At 46.8% G+C, this 24,695-nt stretch overlaps 1 protein-coding gene across 1 annotated transcript in view; it reads right to left on the reverse strand.

Moving 5' to 3' along the window:
• The window catches only part of dync1li2 (dynein, cytoplasmic 1, light intermediate chain 2), a 96,452-nt gene that overhangs the window by 14,179 nt on the left and 57,578 nt on the right, over positions 1-24,695 (reverse strand). The window contains exons 6-11 of the mRNA XM_067998179.1: positions 20,858-20,951; positions 16,509-16,644; positions 12,824-12,935; positions 10,707-10,766; positions 7,777-7,818; positions 5,613-5,715 (exon numbers count right to left, since the gene is read on the reverse strand). Of these exons, the coding sequence (XP_067854280.1) occupies positions 5,613-5,715; positions 7,777-7,818; positions 10,707-10,766; positions 12,824-12,935; positions 16,509-16,644; positions 20,858-20,951 (547 nt within the window). The remainder of the gene's footprint in view (positions 1-5,612; positions 5,716-7,776; positions 7,819-10,706; positions 10,767-12,823; positions 12,936-16,508; positions 16,645-20,857; positions 20,952-24,695) is intronic.

Consider the following 24,695-nt stretch of genomic DNA (forward strand, 5'->3'; position numbering starts at 1 on the left):
CCACTCGGCTCCAGACCTCATTACAGCCTTGGTCCAAACATGGACAAAAGAGCTGAATTACAGAGGTGAGGTGAGGTGAGAGTGACTGCCCTTGACATCAAGGCAGCATTTGACCGAGTGTGGCACCAAAGATCCCTAGTAAAATTGAAGTCAATGGGAATCAGGGGCAAAACTCTCCATTGGCTGGAGTCATACCTAGTACAAAGGAAGATGGTAGTGGTTGTTGGTGGCCAATCATCTCAGCCCCAGGACATTGCTGCAGGAGTTCCTCAAGGCAGTGTCCTAGGCCCAACCATCTTCAGCTGCTTCATCAATGACCTTCCCTCCAACATAAGGTCAGAAATGGGGATGTTCGCTGATGACTGCACAGTGTTCAGTTCCATACACAACCCCTCAGATAATGAAGCAGTCCGAGCCCGCATGCAGCAAGACCTGGACAACATCCAGGCTTGGGCTCATAAGTGGCAAGTAACATTCGCTCCAGAAAAGTGCCAGGCAATGACCATCTCCAACAAGAGAGTGTCCAACCACCTCCCCTTGACATTCAACGGCATTACCATCGCCGAATCCCCCACCATCAACATCCTGGGGGTCACCATTGACCAGAAACTTAACTGGACCAGCCATATAAATACTATGGCTACAAGAGCAGGCCAGAGGCTGGGTATTCTGCGGCGAGTGACTCACCTCCTGACTCCCCAAAGCCATTCCACCATCTACAAGGCACAAGTCAGGATTGTGATGGAATACTCGCCACTTGCCTTGATGAGTGCAGCTCCAACGCTCAAGAAGCTCGACACCATCCAGGACAAAGTTCCCGCTTGATTGGCACCCCATCCACCACCCCAAACTTTCACTCCCTTCACCACAGGATGCACTGCAGCAACTCGCCAAGGCTTCTTCGACAGCACCTCCCAAACCCGAGACCTCAACCACCTCGAAGGACAAGAGCAGCAGGTACATGGGAACACCACCACCTGCACGCTCCCCTCCAAGTCACACACCATCCCAACTTGGAAATATATCGCCGTTCCTTCGTCGTCGCTGGGTCAAAATCCTGGAACTCCCTTTCGTAACAGCACTGTGGGAAAACCTTCACCACACGGACTGCAGCGGTTCAAGAAGGCGGCTCACCATCACCTTCTCAAGGGCAATTAGGGATGGGCAATAAATGCCGGCCTCGCCAGCGACACCCACATCCCATGAACAAATAAAAAAAGATTTACTAGAATGATTCCAGGGATGAGGGACTTTAGTTACATGGATAGACTGGAGAAGCTGGGATTGTTCTCCTTGGAGTAGAGAAGGTTGAGAGGAGATTTGATAGAGGTATTCAAAATCATGAAGGGTCTGGACAGAGTGGATAGAGTTCCCATTGGCAGAAGGGTCAAGAACCAGAGGACATAGATTTAAGGTGATTGGCAAAAGAACCAAAGATGGTGAGGAAAATCTCTTCTCCACAGCGAGTGGTTAGGATCTGGAATGCACTGCCCAAGGGGGTGGTGGAGGCAGATTCAATCGTGGCCTTCAAAAGGGAACTGGATAAGTACTTGAAAGGAAAAAATTTGCATGGGCCAAATGGCCTCCTTCTGCGCTGTAACCATTCTCTGATTCTGGAATAAGGAGATCAAAAGAACCAAGCCAGTTTTGTTACGTTTAACTAGAGAAGTGGGCCTTCTGGTGCTCAGGCTTCTGCCTGCAGTCATCGATTTTAAACTGTACAACAGCTCTGGGTGATTACACAGTGAGTGGTTAGGATCTGGACTACATTGCCCTCGGGGGTGGCGGAGGCAGGTTCAATCATGGTCTTCAAAAGGGAACTGGATAAGTACTTGAAAGGAAAAAATTTGCAGGGCTACGGGGATAGGGCGGGGGAGTGGGACTAGCTGGATTGCTCGTGCACAGAACCGGTGCGGACTCGACGGGCCGAATGGCCTCCTTCCGTGCTGTAACCTTAATATGATAATATACTGAATTCAGAGAGTCTCACACGGGCAATTTGTTTTGTACAATCGGTCACTAAAACTTAATTGCAGAAAGACCCGTCTCCCCACCCTTTACTCGAGTGAAATCTGATCTCAAGAAGATGAATTGCGCTGTGTCACACTCGCAAGTTACTTAATCACAGCTAAGTGCTCACTGGAGTAATGCAGCTGTAATCAGTCTCAGAAGTGCTCTGGAAGTACAGACTCCATCCTGAGTGAGTTCAACCAGAGGTCAAAAAACTGCACTGCGTGGAGAGCTTTTAAAAAATCGGCTTCAATTTTTTTTTAGAATTATCGATGCAGTGAGCACTTTTAGTAACTGGGGTTAGTCACAGGTCTGCAGGAGTCCATTAAAATGGTCACAAAGTTCAAAGAGCAGCATTCTAACCTCTATCTCTCTTATTGTCAATCCTTTTCAATTTGATATTTACCTTTCCAGTGCCCAGAAACACTGGACAATCTCTCCCACGCACTTTGTCGGAAGTAGGGAGATCTAAACAGTCTGTCCACTTGCTTCCTCTGAGCTTAAAGCTGCATCCCCCCACCGATTAGAGTTTGCAGATACGTCGAAAAATGAATCATAGAAAACTGTGGCACAGGAGGCCGCCATTCGGCCCATCATGTCAGTGCCAGCCGAAAAAGAGCTATCCAGCTCAATCCCACTTTCCAGCACTTGGTCCGTAGCCCTGTAGGTTACAGCACTTCGTACTTGTTAAATGAATTGAGGGTTTCTGCCTCTACCACCCTTTCAGGCAGTGAGTTCCAGACCCCCACCACCCTCTGGGTGAAAATATTTCTCCTCAGTTCCCCTCTAATCCTTCTATCAATTATTTTAAATCTATGCCCCCTGGTCACTGACTCCTCTACTAAGGGAAATAGGTCCTCCCTATCCACTCTATCTAGTCCCCTCATAATTTTATACACTTCAATTAAATCTCCCCTCAGCCTCCTTTGTTCCAAAGAAAACAACCCCAGCCTATCCAATCTTATCTAAGCTAAAATTCTCCAGTCCTGGCAACATCCTCGTAAATCTCCTCTGCACCCTCTCTAGTGCAATCACATCTTTCCTGTAATATGGTGAGCAGAACTGTACGCAGTACTCGAGCTGTGGCCTAACCAGTGTTTTATACAGTTCCAGCATAACCTCCCTGCTCTTATATTCTATGCCTCAGCTAATAAAGGAAAGTATTCCATATGCCTTCTTAACCAACTTATCTATCTGTCCTGCTATCGTCAGGGATCTGTGGACGTGCACTCCAAGGTCCCTCACTTCATCTACACCTTAGTATCCTCCCATTTATTGTGTACTCCCTTGTCTTGTTTGCCCTCCCCAAATGCATTACCTCACATTTCTCTGGATTGAATTCCATTTGCCACTTTTCTGCTCACCTATCCAGTCCATTGATATCTTCCTGCAATCTACAGCTTTCCTCCTCACTATCAACCACACGGCCAATTTTTGTATCATCTGCAAACTTCTTAATCACGCCCCCTACGTTCAAGTCCATACCACAAAGACCAAGGGACCGAGTATTGAGCCCTGCAGATCACCACTGGAAACAGCCTTCCAGTCGCAAAAACACCTGTCGACCATTACCCTTTGCTTCCTGCCACTGAGCCAATTTTGGGGTTAAATATACCTCTATTCTTTAGAATCCTGAATACCTCATTAAAGTCTCCCTAAACCTTCCTTTCTCCAGTTGTAAGCTTTCACAGGATCTGTGGCTTCCCAGTATGTACATTCCCAGTATTAAGGGCAAGGCATAATCCTGAGGTAATCCATGATTTTTTTTTTGTTGAAGGTATACGAATTGTATAGGACATTCTAACACGAATTTATATTAATCTAAAAATGATAAAAGGATTTGATAGGGTAGATGCAGAGAAACTATTTCCTCATGATGGGGGAAATCAAGAACAAGAGAGAGTACAAACTTAAAGTTAGAGCCAGGCAATTCAGGAGTAAAATCAGGAAGCATTTCTTCACACAAAGGATGCAAGAAATCTGGAATACTCTCCCCCACCAAAAGGCTGTGGATCAATTGAAATTTACAAGACTGAGATCGATAGATTTTTATTAGGCAAGGATATCAAGGAATATGGAACAAAGGTGGGTAAATGGGGGTTGAGAGACAGATCAGCCATGATCTAACTGAATGGTGGAGCAGGCGCAAGGGGCTGAATGGCCTACTCCTGCCCCTGTGTAAGACTGCCCCTGGTGGAGCAATGGAATTGCTGGAATGTAATAAATTGTGGCCAGTAGGGGATGCCAGGTCTCCAAAGGACAATTGCAATTTTTTTTTAAAAAGGGGTACGGGTCGGGGTTTACAATGTGGGGAAGGTAACACTGCCACTAAATTTGGGAAGGGATAAGGAAGGTCCTTGGAGTGTTAAGCGGTGGAGTTGGCACCGCAAGTGTGTAGTTGTCCAAGACACAACTTCTCTGCTGGGATCAGGCAATAGGAGGGTCCTGGGATGGATGGTAGAATCAGAACACAGGAGGACGACATTCGGCCCGTCGTGTCTGTGCCAGCTCTCAAAGAGCTTTCCAATTAGTCCCACTCCCCCTGCACTTACCCCACAGCCCTGCTATTTTTTTCCTTTTTAAGTGTTTACCCAATTTCCTTTCGAAAGTTACTAACAAATCCGCTTCCACCACCCTTTCAGGCAGTGCATTCCAGATCATATATCTCGCTGAGTAAAAACCCTCTCTCATCACCCCCCTGGCTTTTTTGCCAATTATCTTAAATCTGTGTCCTCTGGTTACATAGAGTCATAGAGTCATACAGCACGGATAGAGGCCCTTCGGCCCATCGTGTCCGCGCCGGCCATCAAGCCCTGTCTACTCTAATCCCATATTCCAGCATTTGGTCCGTAGCCTTGTATGCTATGGCATTTCAAGTGCTCATCCAAATGCTTCTTGAATGTTGTGAGGGTTCCTGCCTCCACAACCCTTTCAGGCAGTGAGTTCCAGACTCCAACCACCCTCTGGGTGAAAAAGTTCTTTCTCAAATCCCCTCTAAACCTCCCGCCTTTTACCTTGAATCTATGTCCCCTTGTTATAGAACCCTCAACGAAGGGAAAAAGCTCCTTAGTATCCATCCTATCTGTGCCCCTCTGGTTACCAAGCCCCCTGCCACTGGAAACAGTTTTACACAGAATACACAGCACAGAAACAGGCCATTCGGCCCAACAGGTTCATGTTGGTGGTTATGCTCCACAGGAGCCTCCTCCCTCCCTACTTCATCTCATCCTATCAACAGATCCTTCTATTCCTTTCTTCCTCATATGTTTATCGAGCTTCCCCTTAAATGCAACTATGCTATTCACCTCAAATACTCCTTGTGGTAGCGAGTTCCATATTCTCACCACTCTCTGGGTAAACAAGTTTCTCCTGAATTCTCTATTGGATTTATTAGTCAATATTTTATATTAATGGCCCCTAGTTTTGGACTTCCCCACAAGTGGAAACATCTTCACATCAACCCTATCGAAACCCTTCATAATTTTGAAGACCTCCATCGGGTCACCTCTCAGCCGTCTCTTCTCTGGAGAAAAGAGCCCCAGCCTGTTCAGCCTTTCCTGGTAACAAATTACCTTTCTTCACCTGTTGCTTACAGCACTCACCTTTCGGGGTTCCGGATGTGATGGGTGGGACCGCAGTCACCATGTTTGTCCCACCTGGTTGTCTTGGGGTCCTGGGGGAGCCACCCGGTGGCCTTGGAGAATCCTGAGAGCAATCACAAGAAAACACATTGTTCAAGTTGGACTTTTAAATCTGTTAAAAAAAAATTTTTTTTTTTTTTTTTAAATCAGCATTTTCACACCGCTGGGATGCGATGATACTTACCCCGCTTCCGGCATTTCAGGTTGGCCTTAAAATGGGAGAAGCTCCCTTTACCCTGTGACAACATCCAAAAACTGACATTCAGTGAACTGACGCAACCCCGTGACCCACACGGGATCGCCCATGGTTGCCAGGTCACTACAGAATCATATAGCACAGGAGGCGGCTATTCGGCCCATCGCACCTGTACCAGCTCTTTTGAAAGAGCTATCCCATTAATCCCACTCCCCATAGCCCTGCAAATATTGACTTGTTCAAGTATTTATCCAATTGCCTTTTGAAAGTTGCTACTGAATCTGCTTCCGCCACCCTTTCAGGCAGTGGAATTCCAGATCTTAAAGCTGGTGACTTTCTACTGCTCAGTAACAGAAGATTGCAATCACTAAATGCAGACTCACATCTTGGAATCTCCCTTTTCTCTTCGCCTGACTATCTCGTGTGGAGATTGGCAGCCAGCTTCCCCATTTGATGAATAATTTAATCTCATGCCTTGAGAGGGCAGCGCATATACTTTCAGAGTTCAATATATTCTCGTTTGATCCTATTAAGTGCTCTGTGTAAGATTCAGCAGGACTGAGGGAACGCTGCACTGTTGGAGGTGCCGTCTTTCAGATGAGGCATTAAACAGAGGCCCCATCTGCCCTCTCAGATGGGCATAATAGATCCTGAGGCATTATTTCAAAGAGCAGGGGCGTTCTCCCCAGTGTCCTGGCCAATATTTATCCCTCAATCAACAGCACAGATTATCTGGTCATTATCTCATGTCTGTGGAACTTTGCTGTGCACAAATTGGCTGCTGCGTTTCCTACATTACAACAATGCGTACACTTCAAAAATACTTCACTGGCTGTAAAGTGCTTTGGGATGTCGTGAAAGGCACTAAAGTCTGTCTTTCTTATATAAGGAGAGAGATTCTAACTATTTCCACTGGAGCAGAGAAGGCTAAAAGATTTATGGGTTTTTTAAAATTGTGACTGGTTTTGATAGTGAACAGGGAAAGACTATTTCAGCTGGTTGGGGAGTCAGGAACGAGAATTATCAATTTAAAATGGTCACTAAGATGGTGAGGAAAGAGGGCAGGAAAATATTCTTCAGGGGATTGGAGCATGGAATCCTCTGCCACAGGGAGTGGTTCAGTCAGGGACCGTTGCATCTTTTAAAAGGAAAACTGGATCAATATTTGAAGCGGAGGAAGATACTGGGCTAAGAGGAGAGAGCGGGACAGTGGAGTTGATTTTTGGATTGCTCTTGCAAAAAGTCGGCACAGACACGATGGGCCCAATCGCCTCCCTCAGCAATAAATTCAAACTGCTTTCGTACTGCTCCGCATCACTTTCTCCTCTCCTCACAAAAAAAAAATTAAGGAAGGTCCACGGCAAGAATAATAAACTCATCACGCCAGCTGCACATGTGCAGTTGTCCTGCTGATGCTCTGTAGCTGGTCTGCAGTAACAACAGGGTGAATTCAGCAGACAGGCAGCTGGCCTACCTCGCGGGAGCACCTCCACGTGGTATTCTGAAATCAGGAGTTCCGCAGTAACTGTCCATTCTCAGGCTGCCTCTACATCGGCAGTTCTGCAGCACAAGGAACGACAACAAGAACAACTTAACCTGCTTTTATATTGCATCTGTCTGAATCCAGGAGGCCGTGAGACAGCTCCCAGCATTCACATTGCTAACTCTAACTCCCTTGCGCTAGCAGAAGACCCAGACTCTGAAATCGGCCGGTGGGATTAGAGAGCTCACGGACGTTGGCCTCCCGGAATTTGAATTAAAAAGCGGCGCAAATGTACAGGCATCTTTGGACACGCCGGTTAAGTGCATTGGGGCTCTCTCCACATGGGGATAATGGGGCAGTCCAGAGGAACATGCAGCCCTTTCTAAAAAAATAAACAAACACAAGTTTTCATTTTAGACAATTCAAGCTCTTTTGTTCAGACTTACGGCAGGTCTTGAAGGAGTGGCAGGTTGTTTGGCAAGAAGAGACTGCAAGAGAAAGGGTACACAGGGTTAGAACACATCTGAAAGGGGTGATATTGTCTCACCACAGACAGAGAAAGTGGCAGCCTCACTGCAGCATTTGTCAAGTCATCAATATCAGCTTGTGTTCCTGGTCAGACTGAGTTCACCTGAGGAAGGAGGAAGCCTCCGAAAGCTTGTGAATTTAAAATAAAATTGCTGGACTATAACTTGGTGTTGTAAAATTGTTTACAATGGTCAGACTAAGCTTTGGGACGTGAGCAGATGGTCAAAGCCAGCATTTGATCAGACACTTGTTTTTCTGTGCAATCCCATTTTGCAGGGTGGAGCGAAAGAGAAGGGAAGAGAATGATTATATCGTATCTATTTTTAATGTGATGCATTGTAAAACTCAAAGCCACAACAGAGGGGTACGGTAGTGTAGTGGTTCTGTTACTGGACTAATAATAGAGAATGTGAATTCGAATCTCACCATGAGACTTTGAAACCTGGAAATAAAAAGCTGGTATCAGTAAAAGTGACCATGAAGCTGTCGAATTTTCGTAAAAACCCAAATGGTTCACTAATATCCTTTGGGGAAGGAAACCTGCCGGCCTTACCCAGTCTGAGCCTATATGTGACTCCAGTCTCACGCCAACGTGGTTGACTCTCAACTGCCCTTTGAACGGATCTAGCAAACCACTCAATGGTATCTCAGTAGACTGCAGCGGTTCAGGAAGGCGGCCCATCACCACCGTCTCAAGGGCAACTAGGGGTGGGCAATAAATGCAACATCCACATCCCGAGAATGAACTCTGAAAAACCAATAACTTTACAGGCCCACCAGACTGTGCTAGATTGGAGCAGGGTTCCCAGAGATGTACGGCATAAGGGTAGCGAAGTGAGTTGCAGTGCTAATATACAGCATCATCACACCCGCAGTTTTACCCCAGACCAGAGGTGCCAGTCACGGCTACGCCCGGCCTTTCCACGTGGCTGGCACCTTGGGACGTTTTGTTACGTTAAAGGCGCTATATAAATGCAAGTTGTTGTTGAAGTGGAAGCAGACTCGGCACGAGGCTGGTCCCTCAGCGCCACCCAGTGGTTCACAGCAGCGTAGGTGGACCCTTGAGGTGGAGCTGCAAAATCATTTTCCCCACACTCCTGGTTCATCGGCTGGGGAAGTCAAGAGAAAAGAGAACATAATTCAGGCTGGAGGAGGGAAAATGAGGTCACAATCTAACCTTGCACCTTCTCACCCCAAAAAATTCAGTAATTGCCTTGAAAATGTAGGATTTGCGCTGAGGATGTTTAAAAAAAAACATTCTGGGCATGTGAGCATCGCCGGCAAGGCGTTATTTATTGCCCGTCCCTCGTTGTCCTGAGGTGGTGGTGGTGGGCATTCCACTTGAACTGTTGCCTTTCTTTGTAGCGGTTTTCCAAAATCTAGTAACTCTCTAAAGCTGCGTTTATACTGGTGCCGACTCCAGGGCCGGTGAGCTGCCACCTGATGCTCACTAATCGGGCTTCTTCATCCCTGCGACAGGCTCAAAGACACCCTTTTTAAAATAAAACAGGGGGTTATGGGTCTGCTGTCAGGATTAGGGAGCCAGAAATTAGCACTGTAAATGCAGAGAGCCAGTTCATAGATGCCAGTCCACCTGAATCTGAATTAGAATCATAAAGGTTACAGCATGGATGGAGGCCATTCGGTCCATCGCTGGTTCTATGCACAAGCAATCCAGCTAGTCCCACTGCCCCGCCCTAACCCCATAGCCCTGCAAATTTTTTCGTTTCAAGTACTTATCCAGTTCCCTTTTGAAGGCCATGATTGAATCTGCTTCCACCACTCTCTCGTACAGTGCATTCCAGATCACAACCACTCCCTGTGTAAAAAAGTTTCTCATATCACCTTAAATCTATGTCCTCTGGTTCTTGACCCTTCCGCCAATGGGAACAGTTTCTCTCTATCTACTCTGTCTAGACCCTTCATGATTTTGAACACCTCTATCAAATCTCCTCGCAACCTTCTCTGTTCCCAGGAGAACAACCTCAGCTTCTCCAGTTTATCAATGTAACTAAAGTCCCTCATCCCTGGAATCATTCTAGTAAATCTCTTCTACACCCTCTAAGGCCTTCACATCCTTCCTAAAGTGCGGTGCTTAGAACAGGACACAATACTCCAGTTGTGGCTGAATCAGTGTTTTATAAAAGGCTCATCGCGACGTCCTTGCGTTTGTACTCTATGCCTCTATTTATAAAGCCCAGGACCCCGTATGTTTTTTTAAACTGCTTTCTCAACCTGCCCTGCCATCTTCAATGATTTGTGCACATGTACGCCCAGATCCCTCTGATCCTGTACCCCTTTTAGAATTGCGCCCTCTAGTTTATATTGCCTCTCTTCATTTTTCCTATCGAAATTCATAACCTCACATTTTTCTGCGTTAAATTTCATCTGCCACGTGTCTGCCCATGCCACCAGCCTGCCTATATCCTCTTAATGTCGATCACTATCCTCCTCAATGTTCACTACACTTCCAAGTTTTTTGTCATCTGCAAATTTTGAAATTGTGCCCTGTACACCCAAGTTGAGGTCATTAATATATATCAAGGAAAGCAGTGGTCCCAGCACTGACCCCTGGGGAACAGGCTGCGTACAGTGACGTTATTTCCCGGCCGTTTAAAATATAGCTGCTTAAAAATGAAAGGGTAACGGCAATACCAAGGAAGGTCGAAGTCTGCAGTGCCACCACCAGAGGGCCACAAACTCCAGCTTTTCCCGGACAGGAGACCAAAAAGAAATTCCGCACAGGTCACGGGAGCATTCCCGTCCCGTGAGGTGAAGGTCGTTCCGAGGCAGGAGAAGGAGAAGGAGGGCACCGATGACCTCAACACTCACGTCGGCGCAATCTCACCTGTTGCTTCATGAGGAAAACTTGCTCGTCCTCCGCTGCCACTTCTTTATCATGGACTGGCTGGAAAAAGACACAATCTGAAGTGAATATATACGGATGGTGGCATCGAAAGAGCAGCAAAATTCCTTCTTTTTCTCTCAAGCAGTCAACTCTTTGGTGGAACATTTGGTAACAGGAGGAATCCAGTCAGCCCCTCGAGCCTGTTCCACCATTCAATCAGATGACGGCCGATCTGTATCTTAACTCCACCCACCCGCCTTGATTGCGTATCCCTTGCTTAAAAAAAACTCAGTTTTGAAATTTCCAATTGACCCCCAGCCTCAACAGCTTTTTGGGAGAGAGTTTTACAGATTTCCACTACCCTTTGTGTAAAGAAATGCTTCCTGACATTACCCCTGAACGGCCCAGCTCTAATTTTAAGGTTATATCCCCTTGTTCTGGACTCCCCCCACCAGAGGAAATAGTTTCTCTCTATCTACCCTGTCAAATCCTTTAATCATCTTAAACACCTCAATTAGATCACCCCTTTAATCTTCTAAATTATAAGCATAGACTATGCAACCTGTCCTCAATTTAACCCTTTTAGCCCCGGTATCATTCTGGTGAATCGGCATTGCATCCCCTCCTTCGTGCGGTGCCCAGTGCTGAATGCAATACTCTAAATGAAATCTCAAAAAAAAAGGGGGTGCTGGAGTACGCTTGTGTGGGTGTCAGTAGCTCCCTAAGGAGCCAGTCTTCATGTGCGAGCTCAACGAGTGCTGGCAGGCTGTTTGTTTTAGAGTTGCCAATCCTCCGGGAATTAAAAGATTAACCTGCTGCGAGCAACCTGGGAGATAAATCATAGGGAGCGTTGAAAATAATTGTGTGCTTTTTTTCATTTTCTTTGAAACACTTTAGCTTAGTTATAAAAATATTGGAGATGGGGGAATAAAGGCTGTTTGACTGGGCTGGGCAGTTGGAGGCTGGAGGTCATGTGATGAAACCTCCAGGAATATGGGCAACTGGAGTTGGCAACCCTAGTTTGCCTGTTTTGGCAAGGGGGGGGGGGGGGGGGGTGGGAAGGGTGCCAAGGTTGAGCCAAGACTCCCCACCTCTGATCACTAATCATTTTTAGAAGCACGGGGGAAAAAAATCATGCAAGACTAAACTATTCAGCTACGGAGTGCTTCAGAGGTTGATCCCATTATCTCCTGACACCCACCCAAATGCACTTTCCAGCAGGAGTCACCGGATAGTTATCAGGAGCTTGGAACCATCCCTAGTTTCTCGGTACTGGAGGCCAATTTCGGGACCTCCTACTGCTCTCCCGCCATAGGTCAGCTGACACTTTGATTCTGATCTAAGGGCCACCTCCACCAGTCACCGCTCAGTGAGGTGGAGTCTGGTGGCTAACTAAAGGATACCGAGAGCTGGTGTGGAGCGCCTCGTCTGCAAATTCCCAGCTGGCCCCACACTGACCTAGAGTCACTTAAAGTCAACACAAACCAAAAACTTTCCATTCCTGTCAAAACTTCGCCAAAAACGTTTTTTAAAAAAAGTTCCTCCCCAATTTTTTTTTCTGCTTCTCAAAGGCAGCACTTCAAATGCTTGAAACAGAGGGAAGCCATTCAGCCCATCACGTTTGTCCCTCCTGCTAGCTCCAGGCAGGAGCGAGTCACATTTCCCAGCTCCTTCCCCACCGCCTTTAATATTTTCACGTTTGTCCAGCTTCCACTTAAAAGCCAAGACTGACTGATCAATAGCCACTTTGCGGCTATGTGCTCCACATTCCACCAATGTTCTGTATGAAATAATTTCTTCTGACCTGCCCCTCCCCACCTTTACACTCCTTAAGCTGGGTCAAGGGCAGCAGCAGCAGCAGCCCTCAGTACCTCATCCGAGAGACCATGCTTCCATGTGTGGGCCCAGGCAATGAGGCGGAAGGCTGCTCAGTTGTGTGGGGCGCGTCAGAGCTGAGCAGGGCGCTTAGCCAGTCCTGATCATTATAGTTGCTGCCTTTAGGAGAAGGAAAAGTGAGAGACAGGTGAGATGGTCGGGGATGGGAGCAGCTTTAACCTGGCAAAGCCGAGCAATGCTTCGGAGGTGAATGTAGGGAGGACTTTTATCATCTGAGGTACCTTTTTGACCAGAGGCTTCCCTACAATATCTTCATAGGCGTCGTCTTGTTTCACTGTCGCAAAGTTCTCATGTAAAATAGCAATTTTCTTATCTTTGTCCCATCCTGCAGGACTGAAAAACAGGCAGAACCAACAGTAAACCACCACGGCAGAAGCATTTAAAATCAATTATAAACCTCACGCACATGAACTGGATGTAGGGGGTACATCACCACCCATCAGAATCAAGGAATCCAAGAAAACACCTGAACTAAGTATCTACTGGGGCCAGGGATCTTTTCTCCAGAAAAAAGGCTGAGAGGTGACCTGATAGAGGTCTTTGAAGATTACGAAAGGATTCGATAAGTTAGACACAGAGCTGTTTCCACTTGTGTGGGAGACCAAAACTAGGGACTATAAGATAAGATAGTCACCAATAAATCCAATAAGAAATTCAGGAGAAACTTCTTTACCCAAAGAGTAGTTAGAGTATGGAACTTGCTACCACAAGGAGTAGTTTAGACAAATAGCATAGGTGCATTTAAGGGGAAGCTAGATAAACACGAGAGAGAAAGGAATAGAAGGATATGTTGGTAGAGTTAGATGAAGTAGGGAGGAGGCTCGTGTGGAGCATAAACACCGGCATGGACCAGTTGGGCTGAATGGCCTGTTTCTGTGCTGTACATTCTATGTAATTCTAAATAATCTTCACTCCTTTGAACAAAATGTTGAACATGAGCTCAAACATCGAAAAAAAAAATCAATGCAGGCTTGAGGGGCGCAGTGCGTTAAACGCCTGCCTTTCACCAGAGACTCGTGTTCAAATATAACCTATACCGATGGGGTGATCGGACCCTTGCAGCCAGCAGTAATAGATTAACAGAAATTAGTCTGGGCAGTCTCAATTCAGCTACAAGTGGGCATGGGCCCACAGAACTAACAATCTCAGAGGACAACGTGCTAGTGTCTGCAGTAGGACTTGAACCTATGGCCTTCTGACTCAAGAGGAGAGAGTGCTACATACCGAGCCACGGCTGATCAGAGCTGCTTCCACTTTTTAATCTGTCCAATGTCTTTTCTTTGCCTCATTCGCATATTCTTTATATCATTTTAACAGGTTCTTGCTTTTCTACTAAGCAGTTTGCATGTCATTCAACCAACTAACTCCGTCTCAGTGACTGCAGCATGGGGTTTCTGACACCCCCTCCTACCTAAACAAGGGGCTCGCTTATTTCTCAGGCTTCAGTTCTGGAGGATCTACACCCTCCTGCCTATTCTGCATCAAATGCCAATCAGCCTGCTGTGTATTTCCGGCTTTGGTTTCCAGCATGCCTCACGTTGGGCACAAAATTTGCCTGCAATTCATTTCATCCCCTAAATTCTGGCCACTAAAAACTGCCCCAACGTTCCTTCCCCAACCACACATTTCAGCTATTTAGTGTGTCACACGACAATGACTTGCATTTATATTGCACCTTTAACATAGCAAAACATCCCAAGGCACTTCGCGGAGCGATCAAAAAATTGACACCAAACTACATAAGGGGATATTAGGACAGGTGACCAAAGACTTGGTCAAAGAAGTAGAGGGGTTCAGGGAGGGAATTCCAGAGCACAAGGCCGAGGCAGCTGAAGGCACGGCCGCCAATGGTGGAGCATTGGAAATTAGGGATACGCAAGAGGCCAGAATTGGAGGAGCGCAGAGATCTCGGAGGGTTGTAGGGCTGAAGGAGGTTACAGAGATAGGGAGGGGCGAGGCCATGGAGGGATCTGAAAACAAGGCAAAGGCAGGCGACCTGCTCATAATCTCCCAACGATGCAGCCGACAGGTGTGAGAGGTCAGCTCACGCTGGGCGACCCCACTGCTCTCTTGCCTTGGCCGGTGGAAAAAGTACCCGTCCTTTGTTCAGCATTCATTTTCATTCTCCCCACCCAACAGACCCTGGCCAAGATTGGAACCTCGCTGCATGGTGAAGTCGTGGGTATTTCTGGCTAGAGAATCCAGAAGTAAATTAAGAGGTAAATCAGTGTCGGTGCCTCTAGGGCGCAGACACGAAAAATCACCTTCCGCTACATTACTTTGCAAGTCCTTGTCTGCACATTTGTCCTGTAGAATCGTGCATTCAGAAACTTCAGCACAAGAGGATGCCCATTGCACCACTGCTAGCTTCACACGAGAGCCAACGACTTTAAACCCTGCTCGTTCCCTGAAGAAGAAAACTTAAGTCTGCGCGCGCACACACCTTCTCTTAACCAGGAGGCGGCTGGGTGTGAATCAACCACCTCTTCATCTCCAGTCAAATGCTCGGCTACTGAGTGCCCTCCCTCCACAGCTAATCGCGGGCACACATTCTGTGTCGAACCACTGACCTACTGCTGCTATTTAGGTCAACAACAAATCCTTAGCCACAGAGCCAAGTGGGGAACTAGGGTACGCAAAACACTTCAGCTTTTAATTAATAAAAAAAAACCCAGCAAATGCTGGAAATCTAAAACTGGAAACAGAACCTGCGGAAACGTACAGCTGATCAGTCAGCATCTGTAAAGAGAACGGACGGGTAATGATATTTCAGGTGGGTACCCTTCATTAGAATTTAAAAAACACCTGTGTGTGTCAGAAGCTGGAGCAAACGGTACTGAGGTGCAGACCAGCCATGATCTAATTGAATGGTGGAACAGGCTCGAAGGACTGGATGGCCTCCTCCTGTTCCGAAAGGCAGGGTGATTGAATTTGGGCAGCTCACTGCTCAGTCTGGGTTCACGCAAATAAACTGTTGAAACTCGCCACATCTATCCCAGAGGGGAATACACACTGCACTCAGAGTCTGGGATGTCAACTCATGTCCCAGCTGTTTCCCAGGGAACTGCACGACAGCCAACATTTTCAGATCAGAAGGGAAAATAAGGGCAGGGGGATGGGTTGGAATTAAGTGCACCGTAAACGGTATGGGGGAGGGGGAGGCTCCTCAGCACCTGACCGTACTAGAGATCCTGTTAAACTGTGCAGCTACCATCACAAACAACAGGGGTGATTTAAGTTCTAATGAAGGGCACACATCTGAAATATCAATTCCAGTCTTTTTTCTTTGCAGATGCTGACTGACCAGCTGTACATTTCTGACACTTTCTGCTTCCATTTTCATTTGCAGTTTATTGCTACTTTTAAAAAAATTCTATACTGTGGTGTTGCTCATGGTAAATCAGAGGATGTGCTATTTTACAAGGACAGGAACATCACACCGTATCAATCTATATTAAAAAGACTTGCATATAACACGCACTTCCTGTATCACATTTACTTCCCGTCACACTTCAGGCGTCACACTTCAGCATATCCTCTGGCTCAACGTGAGCTACACCAGCAGAGATCTGCTGGCAAAATAGAATGCATTACTATCCTGCCAAAGGTGAAGCTGTGGCTTTGAGACTGCAAGACGCAATTACTCGGCGATTCTTGAAATCAACGGTGGGGTCAGTTACAGGTTAGACCGGGATTCCCCATTTTTTGTTGTTTAAAAAGTGCATAACGCCGCAAAGTCCAATCATTAAGTAAACACAAGTGATGGTGAATGAGAGTTTAATGGCTTGGCTCAGGAATTCGGCAAATTGAAAAGTGCGATCAGGTTCAGGCTGATCAGAACCAGCCAGCATTAAGTCACTGTATTTTACTCTAAGATGCGCGTTGTGAGTGTACTGATGTACTTACATAAAAACCGCATCTTTTTCTACCACTAAGGCAGGCGTAACAAACTGGAAGCCGTACATTTTGTGGACGAGATATTTATATAAGAGGTCAACATTCTTCTCCTCTTTTATTGACGTATAAATCAAGGCAGCACCATCTGAAACGCTGGTTAAGGAAACTATTTGCTTGGGAATCGTGTTTGACCCGAGCGTGGCAGGGAGAGGAGGAAAGTGTGAGTAAAATGGTTTTCTCTGGTACTGATCACTTACCTTGACAAGCACACTTAAAACAAAATAATTAAAACAGTTACCAGCTTCTAGCCTTGGTTTAATATTTGCACCTCAACCATTGCCCGAAGGGACATAAAGAAAACAAAAACTTGCTCAGACAGACATTCAGGGATGTGAGGGTTTAAAAAGAAAACAAATTTCTCAAGTTGCAGCAAAAGTGAAGACGTTGTTGTAATTCTTTGAGGTAAAGCAAGAGAATTGCTGAATCAAATGAGTCTTGGGCATCCCGGCTCAGAACTGGCTTATGACGGCATGCCTGTGCTTATGGTGACACTTAAACCAACACAGCCGCCAGTCAACTCAACACTGTTCTCAGCTTTCAAATCAATGTCTTCTGTGTGTTTCTGCCCTTCCCCCTTAGAATTATTTTTAAACGTGTTTATTCTCTCTTCCCCGTCTGGTTCCACAGGTGCACACTACCATCTGGTGCCTCTCCCAAGTGGCCATTAATTAATTCAATTAATTCTTCATGCGTGAACCTTGACTGTGGTCATCAGGAAGCTATTTGACTGTTGGTGTCACTGAGTCTGATCCTGTCAGAGATCCAAACATGCAGAAGTAACCCCCGCAGCAATCAGGAGTGGAAACCCTGCCTTGAATTTCCCTTCCCTAACCCAGCCCCCTTCCTAACGTCCTGGCTGAGGTCTGGGCCCTGAACCTGGGCCTTTCTTGGTCTGTATGGCTCAGCAACTCACTGGCTAAAATGCCTGAACACATCAGGAAAGCACGCCTCACAGAAAATAGATAACTTCCCACCAAACCCACAACTGGTTTTCTAATAACCCAATGCTGCGAGTGCAGTAAAACTTGTATAAACGGTCAAACCCAAAAAAAGACACCTGCTAAAAAAGACATTTACTGAGGCGCCCAAATAACTTACATGGTAAAATATACAAGAGGCCACTCAGACCACGGACACTTGCAAATTACAAACTATGGACCGCCTTCAATGCACCAGGCCCTTTTACAACTTAATACATGGGAGACTGTTGCAATGCTGCTGTATCTGGAACTTTCACCGAGTCGGGATCATTGGCGCTTCTCCTTGCAGCCTGTTTCCCTTCTGCCCCCAAATTCTCGCAAGGCCGCAGCTGGTTTTGTGAAAGAAACTGCTTTTGTGGAACGGGGAGCTCTTTACCCAGCACCTGTAGCGGCGGAGAAACCGCTCACTCTCTGGGATTGAATGTTCACTCGGCTCCGTCCCAAGTACAGAGCGGTTTCTCTGGGATTGAATGCTCACTCGGCTCTGAACCAGGGACAGAACGGTTTCTCTGGGATTGAATGCTCGCACAGCTCGATCCCGGGGATAGGGCGGTTTCTCTGGGATTGAATGCTCGCACAGCTCGATCCCGGGGTTAGGGCGGTTTCTCTGGGATTGAATGCTTACACAGCTCGATCCCGGGGATAGGGCGGTTTCTCGGATTGAATGCTCACACAGCTCGATCCCGGGGATAGGGCGGTTTCTCTGGGATTGAATGCTCGCACACCTCGATCCCGGGGATAGGGCGGTTTCTCTGGGATTGAATGCTCACACAGCTCGATCCCGGGGTTAGGGCGGTTTCTCTGGGATTGAATGCTCACACAGCTCGATCCCGGGGTTAGGGCGGTTTCTCTGGGATTGAATGCTTACACAGCTCGATCCCGGGGATAGGGCGGTTTCTCTGGGATTGAATGCTCACACAGCTCGATCCCGGGGTTAGGGCGGTTTCTCTGGGATTGAATGCTCACACAGCTCGATCCCGGGGTTAGGGCGGTTTCTCTGGGATTGAATGCTTACACAGCTCGATCCCGGGGATAGGGCGGTTTCTCGGGGATTGAATGCTTACACAGCTCGATCCCGGGGATAGGGCGGTTTCTCTGGGATTGAATGCTCACACAGCTCGATCCCGGGGTTAGGGCGGTTTCTCTGGGATTGAATGCTCACTCGGCTCTGAACCAGGGACAGAACGGTTTCTCTGGGATTGAATGCTCGCACAGCTCGATCCCGGGGATAGGGCGGTTTCTCTGGGATTGAATGCTCACACAGCTCGATCCCGGGGTTAGGGCGGTTTCTCTGGGATTGAATGCTTACACAGCTCGATCCCGGGGATAGGGCGGTTTCTCGGATTGAATGCTCACACAGCTCGATCCCGGGGATAGGGCGGTTTCTCTGGGATTGAATGCTCGCACACCTCGATCCCGGGGATAGGGCGGTTTCTCTGGGATTGAATGCTCACACAGCTCGATCCCGGGGTTAGGGCGGTTTCTCTGGGATTGAATGCTTACACAGCTCGATCCCGGGGATAGGGCGGTTTCTCTGGGATTGAATGCTCACACAGCTCGATCCCGGGGTTAGGGCGGTTTCTCTGGGATTGAATGCTCACACAGCTCGATCCCGGGGTTAGGGCGGTTTCTCTGGGATTGAATGCTTACACAGCTCGATCCCGGGGATAGGGCGGTTTCTCGGGGATTGAATGCTTACACAGCTCGATCCCGGGGATAGGGCGGTTTCTCGGATTGAATGCTCACACAGCTCGATCCCGGGGTTAGGGCGGTTTCTCGGATTGAATGCTCACACAGCTCGATCCCGGGGTTAGGGAAGTTTCTCTGGGATTGAATGCTCACACAGCTCGATCCCGGGGTTAGGGAAGTTTCTCTGGGATTGAATGCTCGCACAGCTCGATCCCGGGGTTAGGGAAGTTTCTCTGGGATTGAATGCTGGCACAGCTCGATCCCGGGGTTAGGGAAGTTTCTCTGGGATTGAATGCTGGCACAGCTCGATCCCGGGGTTAGGGAAGTTTCTCTGGGATTGAATGCTCACACAGCTCGATCCCAGGGTTAGGGAAGTTTCTCTGGGATTGAATGCTGGCTCGGCTCTGTCCCGAGAATAGTGTCTCCGCCACTATGGATGCTGGGTAAAGAACTCCCCATTCTACTGTAATTTTACAGCACAGTGACCATTTTGAAAATAAGGACACCTGCAAAAAGGACAGCTGATGCCAGTCCCTCAGGAGTCCTTATTTGAATTTAATTTTCTTCATGGTCCTTGGAAGAGAGGCAGAGGGTAATGACAAAAGCACATTGCTACATTTATAGAGTGCCTTTCGCATCCTTAGGATGTCTCAAACGCAATCATGGCTAATTAAAAAGTTATTGCATGGTTTTGCAAGCAAATAAGGTAGCCAATTTGTGGCACAGAAAGGTCCCACAAACAGCAATGAGATGAATTGATCTCTCCCTGTCATAGAATCATAGTAGGTACAGCACAGGAGGCGGCCATTCAGCCCATCATGCCTGTGATGGCTCTTTGAAAGAGCTATCCAGTTAGTCCCCTTCCCTATAGCCCTGTAAATTTTTTCCCTTCAAGTATTTATCCAATTCCCTTTTGAAAGTTACTACTGAATCTGCTTCCACCACCCTTTCAGGCAGCACATTCCAGATCATTACAACTCGCTGCGTAAAACGTGTTTCCTCCTGTTGCCTCTGGCTCTTTTGCCGATCACCGATCCTTCTGCCACTGGACAAAGTTTCTCCTTATTTACTCTATCAAACCCATTCATGATTTTGAACACCTCTATCAAATCTCCCCTTAACCTTATCTGTTCCAAGGAGAAACAGTCCCAACTTCTCCAGTTTCTCCACATAACTGAAGTTCCTCATACAATTGCACAGAATTTTACAGCACAGAAACAGGCCATTCAGCCCAACTGGTCTATGCCGGTGTTTATGCTCCACACGAGCCTCATCCCACCCCTCATCATCTAACCCTATTCTATTCCTTTCTCCCTCATGTACTTATCCCCTGGTGCCATTCTAGTAAATCTCTTCTGCACTCTCTCTTGGGCCTTATTATCCTTTCTATAGTGTGGTGCCCAGAATTGGCCACAATACTCCAGCTGAGGCCTAATCAATGATTTATAAAGATTTAGCATCATTTCCTGTCTTTTGTACTCCATGTCTCTATTTATGAAAGGTATTTATCTTATCCATATCTAACTGGTGACGTGAGGAGCTGCCAAGCAAAGGCACCATCTATAGAAGGGTTAGGGTTAGGGAGTCAACCACCGCACATCGGCTGGTTTGTACTTTGCTGAAGGATACACTCTAAGCAGAATCTGCGAACATGTGACTGAATGAAATCAAAGTGCTCGTCTCTGTAATCGTGTTCCTTCTCTAGTACACTGACTGCATCACACTGCAAGAGAGAGAAAAAGAGGAACAGATGAGCACATACAGTACGAGGGGACTGACGACAACAAAACCCAGCAATCGTAAATACACCATAGGTAGAGCTATTTTATACATTTCTAAACCCCCAGAATGAATCTTATTGCCTGTTTCTAATACATATAATGTGGAAAGAGACAAGAAAATAGTACGTTTCCAGACAAGGTCGCCACAGGCAGCGCAGCACATCACAACCCCAAAGTGCGGTGCCTGCAATTCTCTATACAACATATTGCCGATCTGAACTCATTTCACACAGGTCTCTTACAGCTAGTGCAGAGATTTCCATCCCTTCACTCTGGGCCAGATTAAAACTCAGGTCCTAGAGATGAAAGATGAATAATACCTCCCCCTACCCCAACGGACTTTATAAAAAATTCATGCTTGGGATGTGGGGAATCGCTGACAAGGCTGGCATTTTAATCGCCCATCCCTGTTTGGCATGGTGATGGGTTTTCTTCTTGAAGCTGTTGCATGTAGTGGTTTGAAACGACCGAGGGGCTTGCTTGCCACTTCGGAGGGCAATTGTGGGACTGGAGTCACATATAGCCCTAGACGGCAGGTTTCCTTCCCTAAAGGGCATTAATGAACCAGTTGGGCTTTTACAACAATTGACAGCTTCATGGTCACTTTTACTGATACCAGCTTAGTTCCAAATTTTTTTTTGAAAACTGAATTCAAATTCTCAAACTGCTATGGTTGAATTCGAACTCTCCTACTCTGGATTATTAGTCCAGTAACAACCACTATATTACTGTGCTCCATGGAATGGTACCCCAGCAAGAGTGGGCACCTTCAGGAGGAAGAGGGTAGGAAATTAGCAGGGATATTCAAAGAATATGGTGAAAGATTAAATCAAAAGACAAGCATTCACAACAGTCCATTCAGCCACACATCACATGATATCCAAAACATTGCATCAAAAGTCACAAGACACCCAAGACTATGCTACAAAACCATCAAGCACTGTGAAGGAAACAGACAGTGCACTCATATTTATACAGCATGAGCTGTAGCACTGCCTCACACCCTGTCCTATTACTCACCTCCAATATGTTCCCATACTTGAACGGGCTCAGTGTAACCAATCTATAGTTAAGGCTGCCGAGGGGAAACGTTGGCTGCTCTTGTGCAAAGCAAGTAGCTTGCCGAGGGAGGTGTAGTGCTGGCCCTCCAAATCAAGCAGATCCCGCCCTTGATCTCTGGTATGTGCTGAGTTACTTTATCTCAACAACAACCTGCATTTATACAGCACCTTTAATATAGTAAAACGTCCCAAGACGCTTCACAGGAGAGATCAAACAAAATTTGACACCAAGCCACCGAAGGAAATATTAGGACAGGTGACAAAAAGTTTGGTCAAAGAGGTAGGTTTTAAGGGAGCGTCTTAAAGGAGGAGAGCGAGGTAGAGAGGCAGAGAGGTTTGGGGAGGGAATTCCAGAGCTTAGGGCCTAGGCAGCTGAAGGTATGGCCGCCAATGGTGGAGCGATGGAAATCGGGGATGCGCCAGAGACCAGAATTGGAGGACTGCAGAGATCTGGGAGGGTTGTAGGGCTGGAGGACGTTAGAGATAGGGAGGGGACGGGGCCATGGAGGGATTTGAAATCAAGGGTGAGAATTTTAAAATCGGGGTGCTGCCAGACGCTGCAACTGGCATCAGAGCCATTCAATTATGGGAGCCGGGAAATAAACAGTGAAAGGTTGCTGCTCCTATCTGCTGTCCAGGGGCAACCAAGGCTTCCTTTAAATTGGGGAGGGGGGTGGTTTCCAGAACCCTTTGGATCCACAGCAAGGACAAGACACTCAAAATAAAACTAAAATAATTGGAAAACCCAATCTGTACGTTACCTTTACCATCACATAAATACAAGTAATTGGGAAAAGAGCACAGAGGAGTGTCGATACTATGGCCTGTGGGCCTGGGAAATCTGGCCCTCAAAAAGCCCAGGCATCTCAGTCCCATTTGTGCTTATGTTTCTTATTTGCTAGTTTGCCCTGATCAAATGTTGTGCCCCTGGAGGTTTGGAAGGGGTTGTTGACAGCGTTGTTGCCTAGGCACACGAGCAGATAGGACAGCCTTGAATGGGTGTGCCACATACTCAGTGTCCAATTGTGAGCTCCTCTTCTCCAGCACAAACTTCCACAATGCTCAAGCCGCCATTGAAAAAAAGCAACGTTTCCTTCAATCCTTGAAGATCTCTTGGCAGATTGAATGGACTCTCTTCACTAGGCTACTGCTTGGTTTGAGAAAATACAAAGACAAAGAAACACTTGAAAAATTGGGGCTGCTTTTATCAGAAGAGATTTACAGGGTGATTGGATACAGGGGTTTAAAATTATGAAGGGATGGGACAGAGTAGGTAGAAACAGACTGTTTCCAGTGATTGAGGAACAATGGGACATAGATAGAAGATTAGATATAAGAGATTTAAGACAGAGAGCAGGGGAGCTTTATTTTTTTTTTATACACAGAGGGTTGTAAAGCTGTGGAATGCACTCGTGGAGTGATGTGGAGATGCCGGTGATGGACTGGGGTTAACAATTGTAAACAATTTTACAACACCAAGTTATAGTCCAACGATTTTATTTTTAATCCCACAAGCTTTCGGGGGCTTTCCCCTTCCTCAGGCAGTGTGGAAAAGACCTTTCCACACTGCCTGAGGAAGGGGGAAGCCTCCGAAAGCTTGTGGGATTAAAAATAAAATCGTTGGACTATAACTTGGTGTTGTAAAATTGTTTACTAGTGGAGTGAGCAACTAAAGCAGAGACCATGTCAACATTTAAGAGCAGATCTGGTAGGTGGTTGAAAGGGGAATTAATGGAAATGGGAACAGGGCAACCACATGGGATTAGGACTACAGCTCGTAGAGAATAAACACCAACACGGACTGGTTGGACCAAACCGTTTCAGTCAAACTCTTCCCACTTGCTGTGCTGTACAATGCGGCGCCCCATTGCAGTACCTGATCTTTGCCTGAAGATGTCACTTTTAAGCTAATGTCCAGAATACAGCAGACGGGCAGCATTGCACGGACTGGGCTGTGTCTGAACCTACGCCAAATGACTGTAATCACATGGCCGATGTTTTCACACGCCTGAGTGCTGATTAATACAGGAAGGTTCCAGGTTCATTTAGTAATCGGAACTCAGCTGCGGCAGCACTTGGGGCTCGATGAATGGTGTCAGCACCCCGAGTTAAAGGTGGGTGTGGGGAAAATCAGATAGGATGCCCGATCGCTACTTCAGGAGCTCCTGCTGGAAAATGTTGTCGTCGGTTAAGGGGAGAAGGGGGTGATGCCCACCACAGTTGATTATCCCGACACTCCCCATCTGGGTTCACACTTGATGAATGGTTATTTGGGCGAGTAGCTGTGGGACTGCACCCCATCACAAGTCAACACTTTCAGGGGAGATGCAGAGAAAACAATCAAACTTCATGGTGGCCATGGTTTTGACAAGTTGAAAGGGACAATAAAAAGGATTAAGAATACTGTCACCAGGACTAACTAACCTCTACAATTCAAGTCCGAAGAAGCTGCCTCAAACCCCTATTTCTCCCAGTGCACACAGTCAGGCCAAGAAACATGGACGCATCCTCCCTCAAGCACCATGCAACCAAAATGTACAGTGGCTTCATTATTTATATATATATATGTGTAAATGTACAGTCTCTGCTTCAAAATCTGTATGTTAACTTAAATATATAATGGCT

The sequence above is a fragment of the Heptranchias perlo genome, chromosome 16 (genome assembly GCF_035084215.1).
Source record: "Heptranchias perlo isolate sHepPer1 chromosome 16, sHepPer1.hap1, whole genome shotgun sequence".
In the NCBI taxonomy this organism is placed as follows: Eukaryota; Metazoa; Chordata; class Chondrichthyes; order Hexanchiformes; family Hexanchidae; genus Heptranchias; species Heptranchias perlo.